This window comes from Bos grunniens, chromosome 3 (genome assembly GCF_055505025.1).
Source record: "Bos grunniens cultivar Pamir isolate PY7600 chromosome 3, Bosgru_T2T1.0, whole genome shotgun sequence".
NCBI lineage: Eukaryota > Metazoa > Chordata > Mammalia > Artiodactyla > Bovidae > Bos > Bos grunniens.
Window position 1 is genome coordinate 75,709,602 of NC_141167.1, and position 24,632 is coordinate 75,734,233.

The following is a 24,632-nucleotide window of genomic DNA, read 5'->3' on the forward strand; positions in this document are numbered from 1 at the left end:
AAAACTGCCCCCTAGAGAGATCTAGAATCATTCTGTAGTCTTTCTGTCTCACATGTGCAAAAGTGTATGAAGCAAAGTCACTGCAGATGTGGGGACAGCACAGGATTGACAATACAGGACAAAACAAAAGTAGTTAAAGTAGCTGGTCTCCTGATCCTCCTCATGCTATCCTCTATGTGATTTATTCCTTTTCTACTACATACTACATACATTTCTATTACATGTTCTAAATCATATGCCCATGTTTAAATGGAAAGGTATAATCTAAGTATGGATTTAAATAATAAAGGTAGACTATGGAGTTGATATTTCAAAAATCACATATATATTACAGAAATATATACACATATAAATTATAGGAAAAACATTTTTGAAAAATACCATACTATTTTACTCTGCTCTCCTAACCTTTGCTTAATTTGGTTGAAAAATAGATTTATAATTCTTTAAAAGTCAAAAATCAATCATTATTTTATCAAACAAACATCAAATTATTTATATATCATGTTCAGCTTTTACTTAAGTACTCCTATCAATAGTTTAGTAGTTTGGAAGAGTAATGGTATTTGCATATATTATTTATAACATTATTTAATATTTTTATTTTAGAATTATTTTAAAAGTTGTACTCTTTCTTTACAGTGGCAGTCAATTAATTCATTGCATTATGCTTATTATTTTCATTGAGTTGATTTAGTGTTAGTTTCAGGTTATGTGTATGTGTAACCGCTCAGTCATGTCCAGCTCTTTTGGAACCCACTGACTGTAGCCCTCCAGGCTCCTCTGTCCATGGGATTTCCCAGACAAGAATTCTGGACGGGGTTGCCATTTTCTACTCCAGGGGATCTTCCTGACCCAGGGATCAAACGAGCATCTCTTCCGTCTCCTGCACTGGCAGGCAGATTCTTTACCACTGCGTCATCTAGGAAGCCCTAGTTTCAGGATACACCATAGTGATTCAGTATTTTTGCAGATTATACTCCCTTTAGGTTATTATAAGATAATAATTCCCTGTGCTATCTAGTATATCCTGGTTGCTTCTCTATTTTATACATAGCAGTTTGTATCTGCTAATCTCATATCCCCAGTGTGTTACTCCCATTCCCTCTCCCTTTTGGTAAGCACAAGTCTGTTTCCTGTATCTGTGAATCCAGTACTGCTTACCTTCACAACAACTTTGACTGTTGGGTAAATTTAAGTAAACAACCCTTTGACAGAACTCTCTAAAATAAATTGCCTTAAGTAGTCAACTTAAAAAAAAAAAAAATGAAAGCCTTCCTATGTAGTTCCACTGGGATATTTTTATTTATAATTTGATAGATATATTTGAAGCCACAGTAATAAGAAGCATAAATGGAATGTAATAAGAAGATACATTGCTACCTAAATTCCATGAGTCTCTTAAAATGCATCTAATGCCATCCTAATCTATGCTATGTCTGAAATAAATAGACTTTGCTTTGGAAAGCAGTGGTACGACCTCATTAAAACAGAGTTCTCAGAGGAATGATGTTTCCCTTTCTCCCCACTCTCCCCACCCCCCTTCACTGTTTCCTTTCTCTCTTTTCCCCTTCTCCCCTCTCCTTCCTCCCTCCCTCCCTCTCTAGTCCAAACCACAGACAAATAACATTATTTTAACTGATTTTGCTTTGAAATGCAGTGTTAGTTTATATAGATACTGTGTGACCTTTTACTTACTACATCCTTGCAAGCCTGCCCCGTTTTAATGAAGAGACAATGAGTCCCCAAAGAAAAATGTGGAAGAATTCAAGTGAATCTTCTCCATCAACTAGGGATTGTCTCAGGTTGTAAAGATCATACCTTGCACTGGTCAGGTAAACCAATGCAATTTTGAATTTGGTAGGAGAAGAAATTAAATACAAGAATTTATTGCAACAACTCACAACCTCAAATTGTTTCTATTTTCTCACTCCCAGGAGCCCTTCCTTAGAATTAACCTGTCAGAAAGCAGGAAGGGAATAAAAACCTGATTTATTACTAAAAGCAAAGTAAGATTTAAGCTTGAGGGATATTATGAGAAGGGTCCTAAAAAGAAAGAATACGTTGTGTTTGAGTTGACAACATCAGACAGAGAAGTCATTAATTAAAAATCTAGTGCTGACAGGTTATTTAATTTGGTCTTCTAGCCAAACAGACCCCAAGGATTACAAAATTCTACTGTAACCTCCATATAAGCTGATCATTTAAATGATACACAGGAATGGATCTGGTAGTTGACTCCAAAAAGGAGGCCCCAGAGAGAATAAGATGTCCCAGAGCTTCAAAGTCATTAAAAAGGATTCATTAAAAAAGAAAGACATGGCCAAAACTTATAAGAAAATAGGGACAAAATGTTTTCATATTATTTCATTATAAATTTTCATCCAAAAAACACATCTGCTTTCAATCCACAGGTTCACAAAATCTAATGTTAAAAAATATTATTCAGTTTGAGGGTTTTTGATAATTCTATAACCTCTATTACTCAAAAAATATTATAGAAGAATGCTGATGTATTCTTTCAAGCTGTGAAGATTAAAGATGGTTTCAGGAAAAAGAACTAGTTAAGATAGTTTGTTTTTTATTTTCCCATAATGGGACCCCCTAGCCACACTCCAATGTAAAGTTAATGAATAAATTCTATTTTCAGATACTCCAATTTATATAACTTTCAGTGAAAGTATTTTAATAACCTTCTGGGATTACAATTAATTTGACATATGGTTTTAGAAATTTCATTTTTGAAGCCAAGTCATTGAATAAAAACATCGTTTATGACACAAAATACTTAAACTGTAGCTGTATATCACACTAAAAATGTTGGATATCAACAAAGCTTCAGGATTAAAGTTATTTTAAGATTTTCGTGCTTCAGGGATAGAAAAAACAATTGTACATCTTACATACCTCAGTAGCATATTGCTGCAATCCACCAATATTAATTGGTCCCTCTTCAGTGGCATACAAATTACATCCACCTACACAAAGATCAGAGGTGGGGCATACCATTCCACAGGTCAGACCAAGTGGGTTGTCAGAAAATATCATCTTAGCAGCTCCATAATAGTTCTGCAAAATAAAATGTTCTTATGTAACAATGTACCTCTTAACATTCAAATTATGATGGCTTTTTTCTATTAGATCAGTGTATAAGATGCAGAGGTTATAATAGTCTTTAGCATCAGAATCCATCAAGTTAGCATAGTAAAATATACACGTCCAATACATATATATTAATAATGAATAATGAGATTTGGTAAATTGAAATTTAAAATAAACCATCTAATTCTATCCTGCTACAAATATTTCTTTTCAGTTTTAACAAAAGTTAGTTAAGTAGATTGCTTGAACAGGCTTAAAACCTAAACCTTAAAACTAAAGAAAAAAAAATTATGCTCAGGTAATTCAGGATATACTCCATGATGTGACAATATTAAGGGTGGCCAGGTCTCTCTTTCCATTCAATTCATCTGGTTTGTCCACGGATACTATGTATTTTAACACTCTTGTGTTGAGTATCATCCTTCAGTAACAACCTATTAACCAAATATGCAGATGAAACTCATTATACAAGACTAGACTGTTAAGTTCATTCCTCATCACTCCCTTCCACACATTTGACTATTATAGACTAGTTTAGAATCTTTTGCGTTTCATTAAGAATTTTTGGAATCCTACTTGTTCATAAATTATACAAATACATCATTTTTTACTGAATAATGAAAATACGTTGAACATTTCAGAAATATGTTTTCCTTTCATGAAAATTTAAAATTGAATCTGACTAGTATTCTTCAAAGCTGTTAAGTATTTTGTCAAAAATAAGGATTATTTTGAGAAACTGTAACAGTCAAAAGATCCCCAAGGAGATGTGACATCTAAATGCAATCTGTTATTTTAGAGAGGATCCTGGATCAGAAAAAGGACATGAAGTAAAAACGAAGGAAATCTGAAGAAAATATAAACTTTAGTTAATAATAATAACATATTGGGCTTCCCTCATAGCTCAGTCGGTCAAGAATCTGCCTGCAATGCAGGAGACCTGGGTTCGACTCCTGGGTTGGGAAGATCCCCTAGAGAAGGAAATGTCAACCCACTCCAATATTCTTGCCTGAAAAATGCTATGGACAGCGGAGCTTGGCAGGCTACAGACCATGGGATCACAAGAGTAGGACATAACTTAGCGACTAAACCACCACCAACAACACATTAATAATGTTTCATTAGTTGTAACAAATGTGCTATACAATGTTATATGTTAATAGGTGAAACTGGAATAAAATTCTTTGTCCATTTTCCCATATAAAAATACTCTAAAATACATTTTAAAAGAAGATAAGGAAGAATGTACTTAACAATATGAAACAGATGCTTTATTTTTTTCAGCTTTTACTTAAAGTACATTTGAAAGTCTTTGAAAACATACATTATTTCCACGACTAATTTCAATCATAAATACAAATTCCTAGATAAAATATTGAGGATAATAAAGAACAGCATTAATCTTTACTATTTATTGACTCTGTACTACATTTCTGACACTTTACCAGGTCTTTATCTAAGTTTTTAACATCAATCATCTTATTTAATATATCTAGCACTCAAGAAAAAATTTCTAGGCATGAGAAAAAAATAGAATTAAATCTTTGATAACTAGATAAAAAGTAAATTAATGAAGCAGACCCACAGGTGATACAGAACATAATGCTAGCAGATAAAACCTTTAATTTAATTTTAATAAAAATTCAGGCAAAAAGATACACAAAATACATGAAACAATAAAAATACAATCATAATATAATTATTTAAAAAATAATCAAACTTATACTGAATAACTGAATGAAACATTTAAAAATAGATCTAAATGCATGGTTTTAACAGCATCCATGGTGGATTAACAATATTTCTCTTATTCAGTGTCTACTTAGCAACCAACAGTCACATCTAACATATGTAAATGACTCTTCAATACACATTTTCTGAATAGCTAGTAGAAATGTGTTATGAGATTCAAGTTATAAATAAGGAAAGTGAAATATAAAGGGTAAATAATTTGCCAAGGGATCATATAGTATATACATGGCAGAGTCAGAATCCAAAGCCATATTGTGGCTGTATACTCTTAAGTACTAAGGTATAATTTCATATGAAAGTCTACTGTTCATTACTCAATAGATTATAAAATTTAGTTATGATATTATTATTCAGTTATAGCACATACCACACTGTAAAAGAAACACAAAGCTCTTTTCATTATAATTAGGAAGGTAGACAGCAAGCCCATTAGATTATTCTTTATACTTCATCAGATGATTTTTGTTTATATAGTTTCTTTAGTTTTGATCTTTCATCAGTCCATTTTAAAACTATGAGGCATGTCTTTTACTCTTAATTCAAAAGATTAAGATCGGCTTCTTTCTCTAAATTTGGTCACATTTACCAATATCTTTGTGATGGTATGTTAGTATCACTAATAAGGACCAATAATAAAGCATTTAACTGGCAAAGTCTAATTTTCAAAAATTAACATTGGACTCTCTTAAACATATAGAAAGAGCATATACAAAAAATAAGCCAAAGATATTATTCATATATTAATAAATAAAAATTCATTAAATAGCAAAGTTGATTAAAAAAGCATTTGAAGATGATTTGGTTTAAATGATGAATTCTATAAAATATTCAAATATGTACATCAATTCGTAATAAATACCTCCAAAGTACACATATCTAATTTAACCCAGAAATGCAAGATTGGTTTATTATGCCAAATACACTGTATCAATAGAATAAAGAATAGAAATCACACAATCATCTCAAAAGATGCAGCAAAGCATTTGACAAACTCCAACAAAACTTATGGTAAAAACTTACAACAAACCACAAACACAAATCAACTTATTCTCTGATAAAGGACCTCTATGTAAATCCAACAGCTAACATCTTATTTTATGGTGAAAACTGAATGCTTCCTCCCAAAGATCACGAACAAAGGATGTGTTTCTAATTAGCACAGTACAGAAAATCTACCAGATAATTTGACAAGGAAGAGAAGTAAGTGCTATTCAGATTGCAAAGGAAGAAGTAAAATTATTTCCAATTATGATGAATGCAAAATGCAAAATGCCAGGCTGGATGAAGCATAAGTTGGGATCAAGATTGCTGGAAGAAATATCAATAACCTCAGATATACAGATGACATCACCCTTATGGCAAAAAGTGAAGAGGAACTAAAGAGCCTCTTGATGAAAGTGAAAGAGGAGAGTGAAAAAGCTGCCTTAAAACTCAACATTCAAAAAACAAAGATTATGGCACCTAGTCCCATCACTTCATGGCAATTAGATGGGGAAACAATGGAAACAATGACAGACTTTATTTTCTTGGGATTTAAAATCACTGCAGATGGTGACTGCAGCCATGAAATTAAAACACACTTGCTCCTTGGAAGAAAAGCTATGACTGACCTAGACAATGTATTAAGAAGCAGAGACATTACTTTGCCAACAAAGGTCTGTCTAGCCAAAGCTATGGTTTTCCCAGTAGCAATATATGGATGTGAGGTTGGACCATAAAGAAGGTTGAACACTGAAGAATTGATGATTTTGAACTGTGATGTTGGAGAAGACTCCTGAGAGTCCCTTGGACTGCAAGGAGACCAAACCAGTCAATCCTAACAGAAATCAATCCTAAATATTCATTAGAAGGATTGATGCTGAAGCTGAAGCTTCAATATTTTCACCACCTAATGCAATGCAAAGAACCGACTCATTGGAAAAGACCCTGATGCTGGGAAAGATTGAAGGCAGGAGGACAAGAGGACGACAGAGGATGAGATGGTTGGGTGGCATCACTGACTCAATGGACACGAGTTTGAGCAGGCTCTGGGAGATGGTGAAGGACAGCAAAGCCTGGCATGCCGTAGTCCATACAGTCACAAAGAGTCAGACATGACTGAGCGAATCAACAACAACAAATGATAAAATAATCTTTCACATAGAAAATCATAATAAATTTAATTTAAAATTATTAGCACTGTTATCTTTAATTTTATGAATCAATTGGTGCCTTGGGATGCTTAGATTGAGCATTACTTTGAGGTGTGGATATGAAGGTGTTTCTATATGAAATTAGTTTGAATTGGTGGATTCAGATAAGTAGATTGCTCTCCCCAATGTGGGTAGGTAACATACAATCCATTGAGGACCTAAATAGCATAAAAATGGTGCAGAAAGGATAAACTTGTCTCTTGTGGTTGAGCTGGGACATTAATGATATATACACTGATTTTATATGTATATCTATTTATCTATATGTGATATATTCTGCTTGTCTGGAGAATACTAACAAGCTTCCTTGGTGCCCCAGATGGTAAAAGGCTGCCTAGAGTAGGGAGACCTGGGTTTGATCCCTGGGTCAGGAAGATCCCCTGGAGAAAGGAATGGCAACCCACTCCAGTATTCTTGCCTGGAGAATTCCATGAACAGAGGAGTTCGGCGGGCTACAGTCCATGGGGTTGCAAAGAGTTGGACACAACTCAGCAACTAACACTTTCAACACACACACAAGAAACACAGCAACCATAAATATATAACATAAATACATAAAAAATAATTGGTATTTCTATATATTAGCAATGAACAAACCAAAAATAAAATCAAGAAAATGTTTATATTTAGAAGAGCATCAAAAATACTTAGAATTATATTAACTAAAAAAGTGTAAAACATATATTCTGTAGACAACAAAACACTGATGAAAAAAAATAAGACTTAAAAATGGAAAATAGATCCATGATAATAATTGGAAAGTTTCTTGTCAGGATAGTAATACACTCAAAGCAATCCCTCTAAACACCCTAGCTGACTTGTACTTTGCTAAAATGGTCATGCTGACCCTAAAATTCATATGAATATCCAAGGGAATCAGAATAGCCAAAAGAACCTTGAAAAATAAGAACAGATTTGGAAGAATCACATTTTTCTGATTTCATAACTTACCACACAGCTATGGTAATCAAGATAAAGTGGTAATGGAAAAATGATAAAAATATACCTCAATGGAATGAGTTGAGAATCCAGTAAGACCTTTGTATTTATGTTCAATTGATTTTTAAAAGGATTCCAAGAATTCCAGAGGTAAAGAACATTCTCTTCAACAAGTGATGCAGTAATAGCCAAATTTCACATACAAAGGAGTGAAGCTGAATCTCCACCTCATACCATACATAAAAGTTAATTAAAAATAGATCAAACCAGTCAATCCTAAAGGAAATCAGTCCTGAATTCATTGGAAGGACTGATTGTGAAACTAAAACACCAATACTTTGGCCACCTGATGGGAACTGACTCATTGGAAAAGACCCTGATGCTGGGAAAGATTGAGGCAAGAGGAGAAGGGGATGAAAGAAGATGAGATGGTTGGATGGCATCACTGACTCAATGGACATGAGTTTGAGCAGGCTTCAGGAATTGGTGATGGATAGAGAAGCCTGGTGTGCTGCAGTCAATGGGGTCACAAAGAGTCAGACACAACCGAGCAACTGAACTGAACTGAAAAATAGATGATAGATCTAAATTTTAGAGCTAAACCTATAAAACTCTTAGAAGACAACATAGGAGTAAATCTTCATGACTAGGTTATGCAATGGTTTCTATATAAGACAACAAAACACAAGCAACAGCAAAAAAAGATAAACTGGATTTCATCAAAATTAAAAGAATACCATCAGAAAAGTTAAAAGACAACCCAGGAGGAAACCGGTTAAGAAATCTCCAACTTGAATATATAAAGAATATCTACAACTCACTAATAAAAACAAATTTAAAAACTAATAAAAAATAAATACCCAATTAAAGTGAGCAAAATATTAGTATAAATAGTCTTTCAAAAATATACAAATGATCAACAAACATAAGAAATGATGCTCAATATTATCAGAGAAATACAAGTCAAAATGACAAAGACATATTTCTCACATACTTGGATGGCTATAATCAAGAAGACATACAGTAAAAGCTGTTGGCAAGGATGTGAAGAAATTGGAACCCTCATCTACTACTGATGGGATTGGAAAATGATATAGCTGCTTTGAAAATTAGTTTGGCAGCTCTTCAGTTTTAAGAGTGAAGTTACCATGAGATTCAGGAATTTCCCTCTTTGGTGTGCACTCAAGAACATTTACAAAATTTATCTATGCAAAACTTTGTACACTAATGCTCATAGCAGTGTTATTTCTAAGGCTAAAACAAACAAACAAACAAAAAACAACTCCATTATCCATCAACTGATGTAAGGCTAAAAAACATATATCCATATAATCTATGTTACTATGTTATTTGGCAATAAAAAGTACTGAAGTAATGATAAACCCTACAACATGGCTGAACCTTAAAAATACTATGCTAAGTGAAAGAAGTTACTCACAAAAGACTACATATTCTGTGTTTTTGTTTATAGAAAATATCTAGGATAGGCAAAAATAAAGAGACAGAAGACAGATTGATAATGGTCTATGACTGGGGCTCGGAAAAGAAATGGAAAACAGCTGCTAATAGGTATACGATTTGATTTTGGGATGATAAAAATATGCTCAATTTGATTGCAGTAATGAGTGTAACTGCAAATATATTTGCCATCACTGAACTATGCCCTGTATTTTGGCAAATTGTATGGAAAATGAGTTATATCTCAAAAAAGCTGTTATATTTTTAAAAAGTATACATATAGGACTGGAAATTATATAGGCACTGTGGAAGGCAATAAAAATAATTCTTGTAAAAATTAAAAACTTTTAGCAAAGGGATATTTGAATAAGATTGCTAAATTAGATGCAAAACTGGACAATATCCTGTGGTTTAGTCTCTAAGTCATTTCCTACTCTTGCAACTCCATGGACTGTAGCCTGCCAGGCTCCTCTGTCCAAGGAATTTCCAATGCAAGAATACTGGAGGGGGTTGCCTTTTCCTTCTCCAGGGGATTTCCCTGACCCAGGGATCGAACCTGGGTCTCCTATATTGCAGGATGTCTCCTGCATTGCAGGCAGATTCTTTATCAATCGAGCCATCAGTATCCTGGAAGGGAATAAAATAAAATTTTTGGAATTTTTTTTCTACTAAAAAAGGATAAATTGCATCTCTACTGTACACAAATCTAAAAGAAAAGATGTAAATTTACAGTTTAATATTTTAATTAATATGTTCATATTTATTTTCCTAAAAATTAAATAATACCTAGAGATCACCTTGTATTTACTTACAAAATGCTTTACTATAGCAGCAAACTGATACAGACTTATTTCATTGTCTTAGTTATGGTTTTGGATAATTTTACCTAATAATGGCAAACATAAAACTGTTCATACCAAACAGTTAGTAACTTAAAATTAATCTTCTATTCCTAAGCAAACTTCCTTAGTTCCTACTTAAACCCACTGATCCTCTAACTCAGCACCTACAATTAAACTAGCAGTTAAATCACTGCTAGAGAAAAATCTCAAAGTCATTTTAAGCATTCTTTCCTCATCTTACTTGTCACCTCAGGAACATTTGACATGATTGATTAACAAATATGTATTGACTGACTCAATGAGTAAAATATCCTATTGCATAATTAGAAGTTTTTATAATATAAAAATAGTGTCATGGCAAAAAATGTCAATTGCAGATAACGTGTCAGGATATTTGATGGAAAAAATGGAGAAAGAACATAATCTAATTAAACAATGAAGGATTTTTCCACAAGGATGCTGATTGTTTTAAGAGTCCCAAATTCATTTTAAACACAAAAAATAATGACAGAAGGAAAGAAAAAAATATATATATGTCATAACAAATAAAATATAATGAAACAAAACATTTTAAATTACACTTATGGCTCACCATTTGCCACAGCTGTCAAACCAGGACCTGATCTATCACAGCCTATCATTGACAATAAAACTGTCTAGTAACTCATCAACAATCTCACAGCTTCAAGTATAACCCTTATACCAAAATAAAATTATAGGATGCTATAATTAATTTTTATTGGAATATAGTTGCCTTACAATATTGTGTTAGTTTCTGCTGTATAGCAAAGTAAATTGGTTATACATATACACATATCCTCTCTTTTTGGGATTTCCTTCCCATTTAGGTCACTATAGAGTACTGAGTAGGGTTTTTTGTGTTATATAGTATGTTCTCATTAGTTATCTATTTTAAACATTATATATATATATATATATATATAGATCAACTCAATCTTCCAATCCCACCCCTCTTTCCTTCCGTGGTATCCATATGTCAGTTCTCTATTTCTATGTTTCTATGTCTGCTTTGCTAATAAGTTAATCTGTATCATTTTTCTAGATTCCATACATGTGATATTATGTGATCTTTGTTTTTTCATTCTGATTTATTTCAATCTGTACCAGTCTCTATGTCCATCCACACCTCTGCAAATTGCACAATTGTGTTCCTCTTTATGGCTCAGTAATATTCCAGTGTATATAGGTACCACGTCTTCTTAATCCGTTCATCTATCAATGGACATCTAGGTTGCTTCCATGTCCTGGCTATTGCAAATGGTGCTGTAATGAACATTGGGGTACATGTATCTTTTGTAATTATGGTTTTATCTAGGAGTTACCCAGGAGGGGGACTGCTGGGGCATATGGTAATTGTATTTTTAGTTTTTTTAAGAAACCTCCATACTGTTCTCCATAGTGGCTGTACCAATTTACATTCCCACCAAAAGTGCAAGACAGTTCCCTTTTATCCACATGCTCTCCAGCATTTGTTATTGGTATATTTTTTGATGATGGTCATTCTGACCTGTGTTAGGTGATACATCATTGTAGTTCTGCTTTGCATTTCTCTAATAATTAGCAATGTTGAAGACTTTGTCGTCTGTTGCCCATCTGTCTGTCTTTTTGGAGAATGTCTATTTAGGTATTCCATCCATTTTTTTGATTGGGTTATTTGTTTTTGTTTTTTATATTGAGCTGCATAAGCTGTTTGTATATTTGGGGGATTAATCCCTTGTCAGTTGCTTCATTTGCAAATATATGCTCCCATTCTGAGGGCTGTATTTTCATTTAATTTATGGTTTCCTTTGCTGTGCAAAAGCTTTTAAGTTATATTAGGTCTCATTTGTTTATTTTTGTTTTTATTTTCATTATTCTAGCAGGTAGGTTACAAAAGATCTTGCCTTGATTCATGTCAAAGAGGATTCTGCCTATGGTTTCCTCTAAGAGTTTTATAGTGCCCAGCCTTACATTTAAGTTTTTAGTCAATTTTGAGTTTATTTTTGTGTATGGTATTATAGAGGGTTTTAGTTTCATTCTTTCACATGCAGCTATTCAGTTTGCCCAGCACCACTTATTAAAAAAAAATTCTTTTCTCCATTATATATTCTTGTCTCCTCCTAGGTGACCATAGGCACATGGATTTCTCTTTGGGCTTTCTGTCCTGACCCATCGATCTATATTTCTATTTTTGTGCCAGTACCATACTGTCTTGATTACTGTAGTTTTGTAGTTCAGTCTATGGACTTCCCAGGTGGTGCAGCAGTAAAGAATCTGACTGACAATGCAAGAAACACAGAGGCATAGGTTCGATCCCTGGCTAGACAAGATCCTCTGAGGAAATGGCAACCCATTCCAGTATTCTCGCCTGGAAATCCCAAGCACGGAGGAGCCTGGCAGGCTACAGTCCATGGAGTGCAGAGAGTCAGACACAACTGAGCAACTGACACAGTACTTTATACTCTGAAGTCAGGGAGCTTGATACTTCCAGCTTTGTTTTTCTTTCTTAAGACTGTTTTGGCTACCTGAGGTCTTTTGTATTTCCACACAAATTGTAATTTTTTTTTTTTTTGCTCTAATTCTGTGAGAAATACCCTTTGTAATTTGATAGGGACTGCACTGAATCTATAGATTACTTTGGGTAGTAGAGTCATTTTCACAATATTGATTCTTCCAATCCAAGAACATGGTATATCTCTCCACCTGTTTGTGCAGTCCTTGATTTTTTTGTCAATATCTTACAGTTTCTGAGTTAATGTCTTTTGACTCTTTAGGTAGGCTTATTACTAGATATTCGTTTTGTTGCAGTGGCAAATTGTATTATTTCCTTAATTTCTTTCTGATCTTTTGTGGTTAGTGTATAGAAAAGCAAGAGATTTCTGTATATTAATTTTGTGTATGGCAACATTACTAAATTCATTGATGAGCTTTAGTAGTTTTCTGGTAGCATCTTTAGGATTTAGAGTTTTCTACATATAGTATCATTCTACTATTTACAAACAGTGACAGTTTTACCTATTTTTTACTTTGCATTCTTTTAATTCTTTTTCTTCTATGACTGTCATGGCTAGGACTTCCAAAACTATGTTGAATAAAAGAGGTGAGAGTGGAAATCCTTCCCTTGTTCCTGATCTTACAGGAAATGCTTTCAGTTTTTCACCATTGAGAATGCTGTTTGCTATGGTGTTATCATAGATGGCTTTTATTTTGTTGAGGTAAGTTCCCTCTATGTGCAATTTCTGGAGAGTTTAAGTTATAATTGGATGTTGACTTTTGTCAAAAGCTTTTTCTGCATTGATTTAGGCAATCATGGTTTTTATTCTTCAGTTTGTTAATACAATGTATCACATTGATTTGTGTAGAATGAAAATTTCTTGCACTTCTGGGATAAATCCTACTTGATTATGGTGTATGATCCTTTAAACATGTTGCTGAATTCTTTTTGTTAGCATTCTGTTGAGGATATTTTGTGTCTATGTTCATCAGTGATATTGGTCTATCTTTTTTTGTGTAATATCTTTGGTTTTGGTATCAGAGTGATAGTAGCCTCACAGAATGAGCTTGGGAGTATTCCTGTAGGAGGCTATAGAATTCTTAAAAAGTAATAAGTATTATTGAACATTTCTTAAATAAAAAATCACCAAGGCAATTTTTTTAAGGCAAATATTCACTCTCTGAAATCAAACTGCTTTGCTATCAGTATAAGAGGTCATTTCAGGCTAAGGTTTAGACTTAGTTTTAAAACTGGTGGCATTCAAATGACTCGAGTTGACAGAACTAAGAGATGAGAGGGAAGGACATACAAGTTGTTGTGGACTGAAATGAGTAAATAATCAAAATTTGGTGTGATGACTTGGCAGTTTGGCTAAGAGTTTATTCACTCAGGAAATGATGATTAGGAGATATATTTGGAAAATATGCTTGAACTATATTATGGAGAACCTTCACTGCCAGTGTAAGAATTTGGTATTTAATTGAAGTTTTTTAATATTCATAGAAGGGTGCCAGTACTAAGGGACTAGCTGGGAAGACTTATGTATAGATTATGTGGAAATTCTCAAAAAGGGAGCGGAAATACTGGGAATGTGAAGAAGACACAGTTAAACCTAAAAAAAGAAAGTATTGGCATATATCACAGAACATAGAAACATGGTTTTGAAAATGGGCTGAAACAACATTAAGCAATAATTGAGAAGTCATCTTTGCAATTCACCTCTTACAAATAACTTTGAAGAAATGGCAGATAACTCTGTGTATAGAGATCTGCTATTTAGAGTCAAAGACATTCAGGAACGTATTAGAAAGAGAATACTTCCTCAACTCTTCCCATCAAGAACTTCACGATCAATATCAATTATTTCTCTCATAGTAAGTGGGAAGATTTCTTGAGCCCTCCTTCTAAATAAGAGATCTGACTCCTAGTCTGTGAGCTCTTAAACCTTTCTAATAGCAAAGGCTATAAAATTTAAATTTAGAAGGGTACTTTAAAGACACCCCAGCAGTCTCCTTGAAAATACACAACCACTTCACTAGTTTCTTCATGTTATGCGATCAGTCACACGTATATTAGTCTTCTATTGTGTGAAAGAAAAAAAAAAAAAAACGTACAAGGAAGGCTATATTAGGGGGGATAAAAAATAAATATCTGATCTTTTGTGCACAGATTTATTTTATACATATTGGATGACAGTTTTTACCCTTCTTTAACAAAAATCTAGAGACAAAATGATGCTTGATATATTTGCTGCTTTTATAGCAACACAAAAGAATAGGCCTTGAATGCTGTCCAGTCCATTAGCTTACCCAGGATCTTGCTGGTGCTGAATTTTCTATTACTCATTGAGATTTTTAAAGCAGAATTTAAGGTACCCCATGTGCCATTTATGTGAGTTAATTTTAAGAAAACTTTAAGTTTTATTCTTTTTTATTTTAAAAGTATAGCTTGAAACCTCATTAGTGTCATCCCTCTACAATTTAATGATTTTTGAAATCAGTATCAAGAAACACAAGAAACCCACAAGCTAGCTATTCTCTCATATGGTATAACTATTTTAACAAATAGTTCTATCATATTCAGGCCTTCATGTCACTACACCATTATCAATACAGCTGGTGGATTTATTTTAAAGTGTTCTTCCTTCTTCCAATGAGTGTTTTCACAGATGGAAGCACCCTTCCAAGATAAACTCCAATCTGTTGCATTTAAAAAATACTTGGGCTAAACTTCAGTAAGTTTGCATGTGTGAGAAGGGTGAATTAACATTGCTTGTATTTCTGGATGGAGCTATATAATGGTGAATGTAATGATGTACATTAGTTGAATAGAAAAATATCTAGTAATACATACAAAAAGAATAGGGAAAAGGACATCTCTGCCAGTCATCATCCCTCAATAAACAATCGATGGATCTTCAAGTATTTGGTAAAGTAGAGGTGGGAATAACTTATGAACAGAATACACGAAACCTCCTGCCCTCATATTACTCACATTCTTGTGAAGACAAATGAGGATGGAAGAATCGATTTGGCTGCTTTTTTTCTGAAAATCCTTCATTGTAACACATACACTAAATTTTATAAGATTTTTACAAGAGTAGACCAGAACTATGAATTTATTTTGGTCTCACTTAAGGAAAAAATTTTTTTTAATTCTTGTAGAAAATAAAGTTTTTATCTGACCTTAAGACGGTAAACTAGAAAACACATACTCAAGTACACACACACACACACACACACACACACACACACAGGCTTCAGAGCCATACGCTCCTGAATTTGAATCATATTTAAACCATATGACTGGAGGAAAATGTATTACCTCTTAGCACAGGTTTTATCACTTAAAAAATACAGATCAAAATTCCTTATTAATTAGTCATATTTATGTTAAATATTTTTAAAATGCTTGATACAGATAAGATGCCTAGTACATTATGAAGCACAGGATAGATTTAATAAATTTAAGTCCCCACCCCATCCCCTAGGCTTTTTCTCCTAAGAAATTTCTTAAAATGTTAATTCTAACAGTTTAAGATTTTAACATTTATTAAAGAAAACTCATGTTAGGAAGTAAATTAAGAAAGACAGCAAATAAGAGTAAAAAGTACAGAAAGAAAAACTACCACAATCTACTAAGTTATGAAGAAGAAATGGTAGAGAAACATGCAAGTAAAGGCATAATAATTTATGTACATTGTAGAAATGCAAAAATCTCATTTCTAGTTCTCCAATTTTCTGCACCGTACCCACCTATCTCTGTTTAATTGACTTGAGAATGTATAATTTTCCCTGAGTTAATTAATATAACTTAGTGTGCATGTGTGCATGTACTCAATTCACCAATCATCAAGTATTTATGAGCAGCTACTCTGTGAGAGGCCCTTTGGTAAGCACTAGATATGCATGAAGAAGCAGTGCTTTTGCCTGTAGATTGTTCTGGTTAAATGGAATACAATTTTCATCCATACCAATATCCATCCTGTTCATACCATATACCATTGCTCAAATAACATTTCCTTTAAAAAACTCCATTGTTCACCATTTTCCAACTAGAAACATAATGCCACAATATCATCTCTTTGTACTACACTTTTTTGGTCATTGTATTTGTTAATATAAATTTATGATAACTCTATATTTTTCTGATGTGTCTTCTGCTGCTGCTGCTGCTGAGTCGCTTCAGTCGTGTCCTACTCTGTGCGACCCCATAGACTGCAGCCCACCAGGCTGCCCCGTCCCTGGGATTCTCCAGGCAAGAACACTGGAGTGGGTTGCCATTTCCTTCTCCAATTAACGAAAGTGAAAAGTGAAAGTGAAGTCGCTCGGTCGTGTCTGATTCTTAGGGACCCCACAGACTGCAGCCTACCAGGCTCCTCCGCACATGGGATTTCCCAGGCAAGAGTCCTGGAGTGGGGTGCCATTGCCTTCTCCAGTGTCTTCTATTAGCTTTTAATAATTTCTGAAGTTCAGAGACCATATCTAATCTCCAGTAGAATCACTACTAGAAACTTAATTGATCAGCATTTATCTTTTAATATCAAAAATAAAAATGTATATAAAATTCAAATCATTAGCATCACCAACTCAAAGGGCATGAATTTGAGTGAACTTCAGGAGACAGTGGAAGGCAGAGGAGCCTGGAGTGCTACAGTCCATGGGGTTGCAAAGAGTCCAACACAACTTAGTGAATGAACAATAACAACTTCATAATTTTGTATTGCCAATTTAAAGTAAGTAATGTGAATATCTATTGTGAATAATAAAATGCCCATTTTATCCACAGAAAATAATGAAATTTGCAATAGATTTTCTAAGAAATTTACAGAAGTATAATTTTTTATTCTTAGATATGACGAAACACAGAAATAAACAACCGAATACAAGGTTATTTCATTTAGAGTGCTAGAGTTCACATATACCGAAAATGAAATGAAAAGTGATGCTCAGAGAAGATAGGTGATTTTCCTAAGATCACACAGCCGACAGGTGAATTGAAAGTCGTTCAGTCGTGTCCAACTCTTTGCAATCCCATGGACTGTAACCCACCAGGCTCCACAGTCCATGAAATTTTCCAGGCCAGAATATTGGAGTGGTTGCCACTTCCTACTCTAGGGGATCCTCCCAACCCAGAGGTCGAATCCACTTCTCTTGCATCTCCTACACTGGTATACACATTCTTTACCAGTAGCGCCACCTGGGAAGCCCCCTCTTATAAGTTACCATAATTCATGGTATAATGTCTTCAAGGAGATAGAATGCCTTTCTACATAGAAACTTCTATGCCAATATAGAAACATATATGGTAGAGTCAAGATCATAATGTTAGAGTGATCATTAAAGCTAAGAAAAATACGCAAAAGTAGAAATCTAGAAGTTATCATTTATAAATACTGCATAACTTGTAAGCAAAAAAAAGTTAATTTGAGAAATTATTGAAGGAGAAGTAAAATTAATATTAATAGAATCACCTATTCATATACTATATAAAATGTTAAAAGATTTTTCTCTAATCTGATATTACAAATTTCATCTTTCACTGAGATTGTTTTTCTTTACAACCCAACTAAACTGTAAATCCTTTTAAAGGTAACCAGAAATATAGATTAAATCTGATTATTCTTACTGGAACAAAAATATAACACAAATTCTATACTTAAAGGGCATTTGTTGCCCAACATCAGAAATAGAAAATTAGTATCTGGATATATTAATGCACTTCATATATCTCCCTCTTCTGAAAGATGTTATACTAAAAACAAAGCTATATCACATGTGCTACTGCCTACTCAGTAAACTATTGAGAATTATTTCATCTTTGATATAACTTAAATATACTGGTAATTAATATTTGGCTACAAGGAGAAAACTGGAAATTCTGTTGTTTCTTTGTTCTTTAAAAATCATTTGTTATTAAGAAGGGCAAAAAAACACAAGTCAATCAAATGATTGGCCAAGTTTTAAAAATAAGTTTATATTTTCAGTAACAAGTATAAGTAATGGCAAAATTAAGAAAAAAATCAAAAGGTAAGAAAGAGATCAAACTACCTCACTCCAAATAATCTTACCTTAAACAATATTTAAAAAAACAAACTCAGAAATTATTGCTGGACATCATTATATATATATATATATATATGAAAGTTATATATATATATAATAAGACAGAATTATTACTTATGATAGTAGAGCTAGACTACAATTTAGCACTCTTATTTTCTTTTATCCAAACAAAATAAAGTAAGACTATTTATGAAGGTTTGCTCTTCACAGACAGAAATGAGATTTCTTAATCAACTGGGTGTTTTGCTGTCTAATATAGTGTGTTATTATATATTGCTCATAAAACCACCAGTCAGCTATAATCTGCACAGAGGATACAAACACAGTTTTCAGAAAGTCTCCATTCAAAGTGCATTAACTTAAGCCCATATGAATTTCAAAATTATAATTAGTTTTGTTTACTATTAGGGCTTCCCTGATAGTTCAGTTGGTAAAGAATCCAGATGCAAAGCAGAAAACACTGGTTCAATTCCCAGGTCAGGAAGATTCGCTAAAGAAGAGATAGCCTACCCACTTCAGTATTCCTGGGCTTCCCTTGTGACTCACTGGTAAAGAATCCGCCTGCAATATGGGTTTGATTTCTGGGTTGGGAAGATCCTCTGGTGAGGGGAAAGATGACCCACTCCAGTATTCTGGCCTGGAGAATTCCATGGGCTGTATAGACCATAGGGTGGCAAAGAGTTGGACACGACTGAGCAACTTTCACTTCTTTACAATTATTTACTTAAAATTCTTCAATTTATCAAATAGTTGTCTAAAGATGAAACTCAAAATTCCTTAAGATAAAGTTTATTGTATTATATACTCTGCAATTATTTAAGATTTAATAGTACTTAGAATGGGAAACAATAGAATAGGAAACAATAGAATGGGAAAGACTAGAGATCTCCTCAAGAAAATTAGAGATACCAAGGGAATATTTCATGCAAAGATGGATTCAATAAAGGACAGAAATGATATGGACCTAACAGAAACACAAGATATTAAGAAGAGCTGGCAAGAATGCACAGAAGAGCTGTACAAAAAAGATCTTCACGACCCAGATAATCATGATGGTGTGATCACTCACCTAGAGCCAGATGTCCTGGAATGTGAAGTCAAGTGGACCTTAGGAAGCATCACTACGAACAAAGCTAGTAGAAGTGATGGAATTCCAGTGGAGCTATTTCAAATCCTGAAAGATGATGCTGTGAAAGTGCTGCACTCAATATGCCAGCAAATTTGGAAAACTCAGCAGTGGCCACAGGACTGGAAAAGGTCAGTTTTCACTCCAATCCCAAAGAAAGGCAATGCCAAAGAATGCTCAAACTACTGCACAATTGCACTCATCTCACACGCTAGTAAAGGAATGCTCAAAATTTTCCAAGCCAGCTTCAGCAATACGTGAACCGTGAACTTCCAGATGTTCAAGCTGGTTTTAGAAAAGGCAGAGGAACCAGAGATCAAATTGCCAATATCCGCTGGATCATGGAAAAAGCAAGAGACTTCCAGAAAAACATTTATCTGCTTTATTGACTATGCCAAAGCCTTTGATTGTGTGGATCACAATAAACTGTGGAAAATTCTGAAAGAGATGGGAACACCAGACCACCTGACCTGCCTCTTGAGAAACCTGTATTCAGGTCAGGAAGCAACAGTTAGAACTCGACATGGAACAACAAACTGGTTCCAAATAGGAAAAGGACTTCGTCAAGGCTGTATATTGTCATCCTGCTTATTTAACTTATATGCAGAGTACATCATGAGAAACGCTGGGCTATAAGAAGCACAAGCTAGAATCAAAACTGCTGGGAGAAATATCAATAACCTCAGATATGTAGATGACACCACCCTTATGGCAGAAAGTGAAGAAGAACTAAAGAGCCTCTTGATGAAAGTGAAAGAGGAGAGTGAAAAAGTTGGCTTAAAGCTCAACATTCAGAAAACGAAGATCATGGCATCCAGTCCCATCACTTCATGGCAAATAGATGGGGAAACAATGGAAACAGTGGAAACAGTGGCTGACTTTATTTTCCTGGGCTCCAAAATCACTGCAAGTGGTAACTGCAGCCAAGAAATTAAAAGAGGCTTACTCCTTGGAAGGAAAGTTATGACCTACCTAGATAGCATATTAAAAAGCAGAGACATTACTTTGTCAACAAAGGTCCGTCTAGTCAAGGCTATGGTTTTCCCAGTAGTCATGTATGGATGTGAGATTTGGACTGTGAAGAAAGCTAAATGCAGAAGAATTGATGCTTTTGAACTGTGGTGTTGGAGAAGACTCTTGAGAGTCCCTTGGACTGCAAGGAGATCCAACCAGTCCACCCTAAAGGAGATCAGTCCTGGGTATTCATTGGAAGGACTGATGTTGAAGCTGAAACTCTACTACCTTGGCCACCTGATGTGAAGAGCTGACTCATTTGAAAAAACCCTGATGCTGGAAAAGATGAAAGCAGGAGGAGAAGGGTACTACAGAGGATGAGATGGTTGAATGGCATCACTGACTCAATGGACATGAGTTTGGGTGAACTCCGGGAGTTGGTGATGGACATGGAGGCCTGGTGTGCTGCAGTTCACGGGGTCGCAAAAGTCAGACACAACTAAGCGACTGAACTGAAAGAACTGGGTACTTGGAAAAGTGTCATGATAAAAAATATGTTACTTATTTAGCACTTCATATTTTAATAGTGAGTTTTACATACTTTTTTCATATAAATAGTGCAGTGTGATGAAAAGGAAAGTACACTGGAGAAGATTTCAGGAAAATACTGTTACACTGTCAAGTGGTTATGTGATTTGGGATAAACCATTTAACCTTTTTGGATTTCATATTTATTTTCCACATAATGAGATGGTTAGTCAGATTTAAATTCCATTTGGATAGGTCAAGAATGTACCTCCAATGTTGGAGACCTTGGTTCAATCCCTGGGTGGGGAAGATCCCCTGGAGAAGGGAATGGGCAACCCATTCCAGTATTCTTGCCTGGAGAATCCCCATGGACAGAGAAACCTGGCGGGCTACAGTCCATGGGGTCCCAAAGAGTTGGACACAACTGAGCGACTAAGCACAGCATAAACAATGTAATATGCATCTCTCTTTTCCACCAGCACATTAGAAAAGAGGGTACATTTTGAAAATATTACAGCTATTGGTAATTTAGCACTTAGTAAATTTACCGTTTGCTAGTCTCAAAACTGAGAAGTTACATATTAAAATTCAAGGCTGAATTCTAGAAAATTGAGTTAATGTTACCAGCTGATAAGTGTATGAGGTAAGATAAGCATAAATTTGCATTACTAAATTTAAATTAATACGTTACCACTGTTTAGACACAGGGTTTCCTAGGTGGAGCTAGTCGTAAAGAACCTGCCTGTTGATGCAGGAAATCACCTGTGGATGCAAGAAACATGGATTCGACCCTTGTGTGGGGAAGATCCCCTGGAGGAGGGCATAGCAACCCACTCCAGTATTCCTACCTGGAGAATTCCATGGACAGAGGAGGCTAGTAGGCTATAGTCCATGGGGTCACAAAGAGCTAGACATAACAGAAGCGACTTAACATGCATGCATAGTCCAGACACAGCATTCAATAATTACTCTGTAGAACTTCTTTTCATTTCATGAAGCTAGCTTTACATGTTGAGAAAAGTTAGGATATTCTGAAAATAAATATACTATCAGGGGAATAGCCTTTATCAATGGTAAGATATATTACACAGCATAGTATAAAATATCTTGGTTCTGTCAAAGATATATAGATTGACAGGACAAATAAAGGGTTTGAAATAGACCTAAATAAATGTAGAATTAAGTATATGATAGATGTGGCACTTTAGAATAGAGGGAAAATATATTTTTCAATAAACAGATTTGGAACTATTAGTCATTTAGGGAAAAAAAAAAGCTGAATATTTTTCTCATTTTTTGTACCAAAATAAAAACTAAGAGTAAGATCTGTACATGTTACTCTGTAAACCATTAGCTTTACTTTATTTTACTACAGAATTTTAATCTATTATTTTTATTAAAAATATACATGCTTACTGAGGAAGTAAAATAATACGGCCATTTTTAGCAAAAATGTTAATAACCTCTTTACCCCTCCTCAACCTCAATCAACTGAGGAATCTAAAGTTCAAGTCCTTCTATGCCATGTTTAGCTTATGCATAAATCAGAATTTTTTAAAGATAGTGTTATGCTATTCATACTAGTATGCAACTCACTTTCTTAATTTAATAGGAATATCCTTTTAGCTCAACAAATATAATAATAATGCAGAGCCACATAACATTCCATAATATAAAAATAGGTTAATAAACACTTTTCTTAATGTTGGGCACTATTGTTGTCTCAAGATTTTGCTACTTCAAACAATGCTGTGATTGCTGTAATAAATACTACTGTACATGTACCATTATATGGTCATACTTTTGTTTCTCTAGGAAGAACAGATAGCAAAGCATTGCTAGCACAACTGTATAAATATTTGAAATTTTCAAATATATTACTACTGTATGAGATTTCTTGCTTCCTTTCTGCTAAATAGCAAAGGAGGCTACTTAACTTTTTAACTTTAAAAATATGATGAGAGAAAACTGGTATCGCCCTTTTATTTACACATTTCTGGCTAATATGAAAGTAGGACATCTCTAGTATGACCATTAATCATTTGCGTGACCTCTTTTTAATGCTTATGAGAACACTGCCTATGCAAGGTTGGGTTCTTTTTCTTATTTAAATTTTTAGGAACTCTGATTTAATAGAAGTTAACACTTAGCCTAAACATGCAGAACAAAAAAAAGTGTTCACTTGGTTTCAAGTTCGGTTTGATTTTATTCTAAAATACATTTTAAAATGTGTGTAGTAAAATTTTTTCTCACATAGCTCACAGATTGAGAATTATCCTTAAACCTTTTCCTTTTTATATTTAAAAATTTAGTACACCTAAAATTTATCTTAGATGGCCTGATGAAGTGTTCTAAAGGTAAAGGCAAAATTATGCCAGGACCACTTTTCAAAGAAGTCATCATTTACCACTGAATTAAAATATCCTCTTCATTATATATTGTGTTCTCTTATTTACTTGGTTTCATTTACAGACCTTCATCTGTTTCAGAGATGTGTATCCCTGTACCAATTCTATACTGACTACAGTAGCTGTACAGTGAGTTTCAATATCTGATATGGCAAATCTTTTTGTCTTATTTTTCAACAGTCTATTTCTTCAATATGCCTTTTTGATTACCATTCCAGAATTTACCAATAAAAATGTAGGTTTCAATCATTCTAGATTACCCATTGCTAAGTTGCTTCAGTCGTGTCAGACTCTGTGTGACCCCATAGATGGCAGCCCACAGGCTCCTTGTCCCTCAGATTCTCCAGGCAAGAACACTGGAGTGGGTTGCCATTTCCTTCTCCAATGCATGAAAGTGAAAAGTGAAAGTGAAGTTGCTCAGTCATTTCCGACTTTTAGCGACCCCATGGACTGCAGCCTACCAGGCTCCTCCCTCCATGGGATTTACCAGGCAAGAGTACTGGAGTGGGGTGCCATTGCCTTCTCCAGATTACCCATTAGATCTTAAATATTTATAGGCATTTTTCACATGTATTGAGAAGTAGTTACCTACTGTGGCTCTTCTAATTTTTAAAGTTTAAATTATAGGTAAGATATATTTTTTAGTTATTGTGAATGTATCCATGAACTTTCATGTTCAGGGACAGAAAATGACAAGATTTAAGCAAAGAAATAAGTGGAACAACCTTAAAGCCATTTGCTAAACCAGGTTAAAAAAAGCCTTTAATTTTCA

General features: G+C 34.2%; 1 protein-coding gene across 1 annotated transcript in view; it reads right to left on the reverse strand.

Annotated features, from left to right (window-relative positions):
* The window catches only part of DPYD (dihydropyrimidine dehydrogenase), a 927,694-nt gene that overhangs the window by 689,377 nt on the left and 213,685 nt on the right, over positions 1-24,632 (reverse strand). The window contains exon 5 of the mRNA XM_086391370.1: positions 2,908-3,069. Coding sequence (XP_086247496.1) covers positions 2,908-3,069 — 162 coding nt within the window. The remainder of the gene's footprint in view (positions 1-2,907; positions 3,070-24,632) is intronic.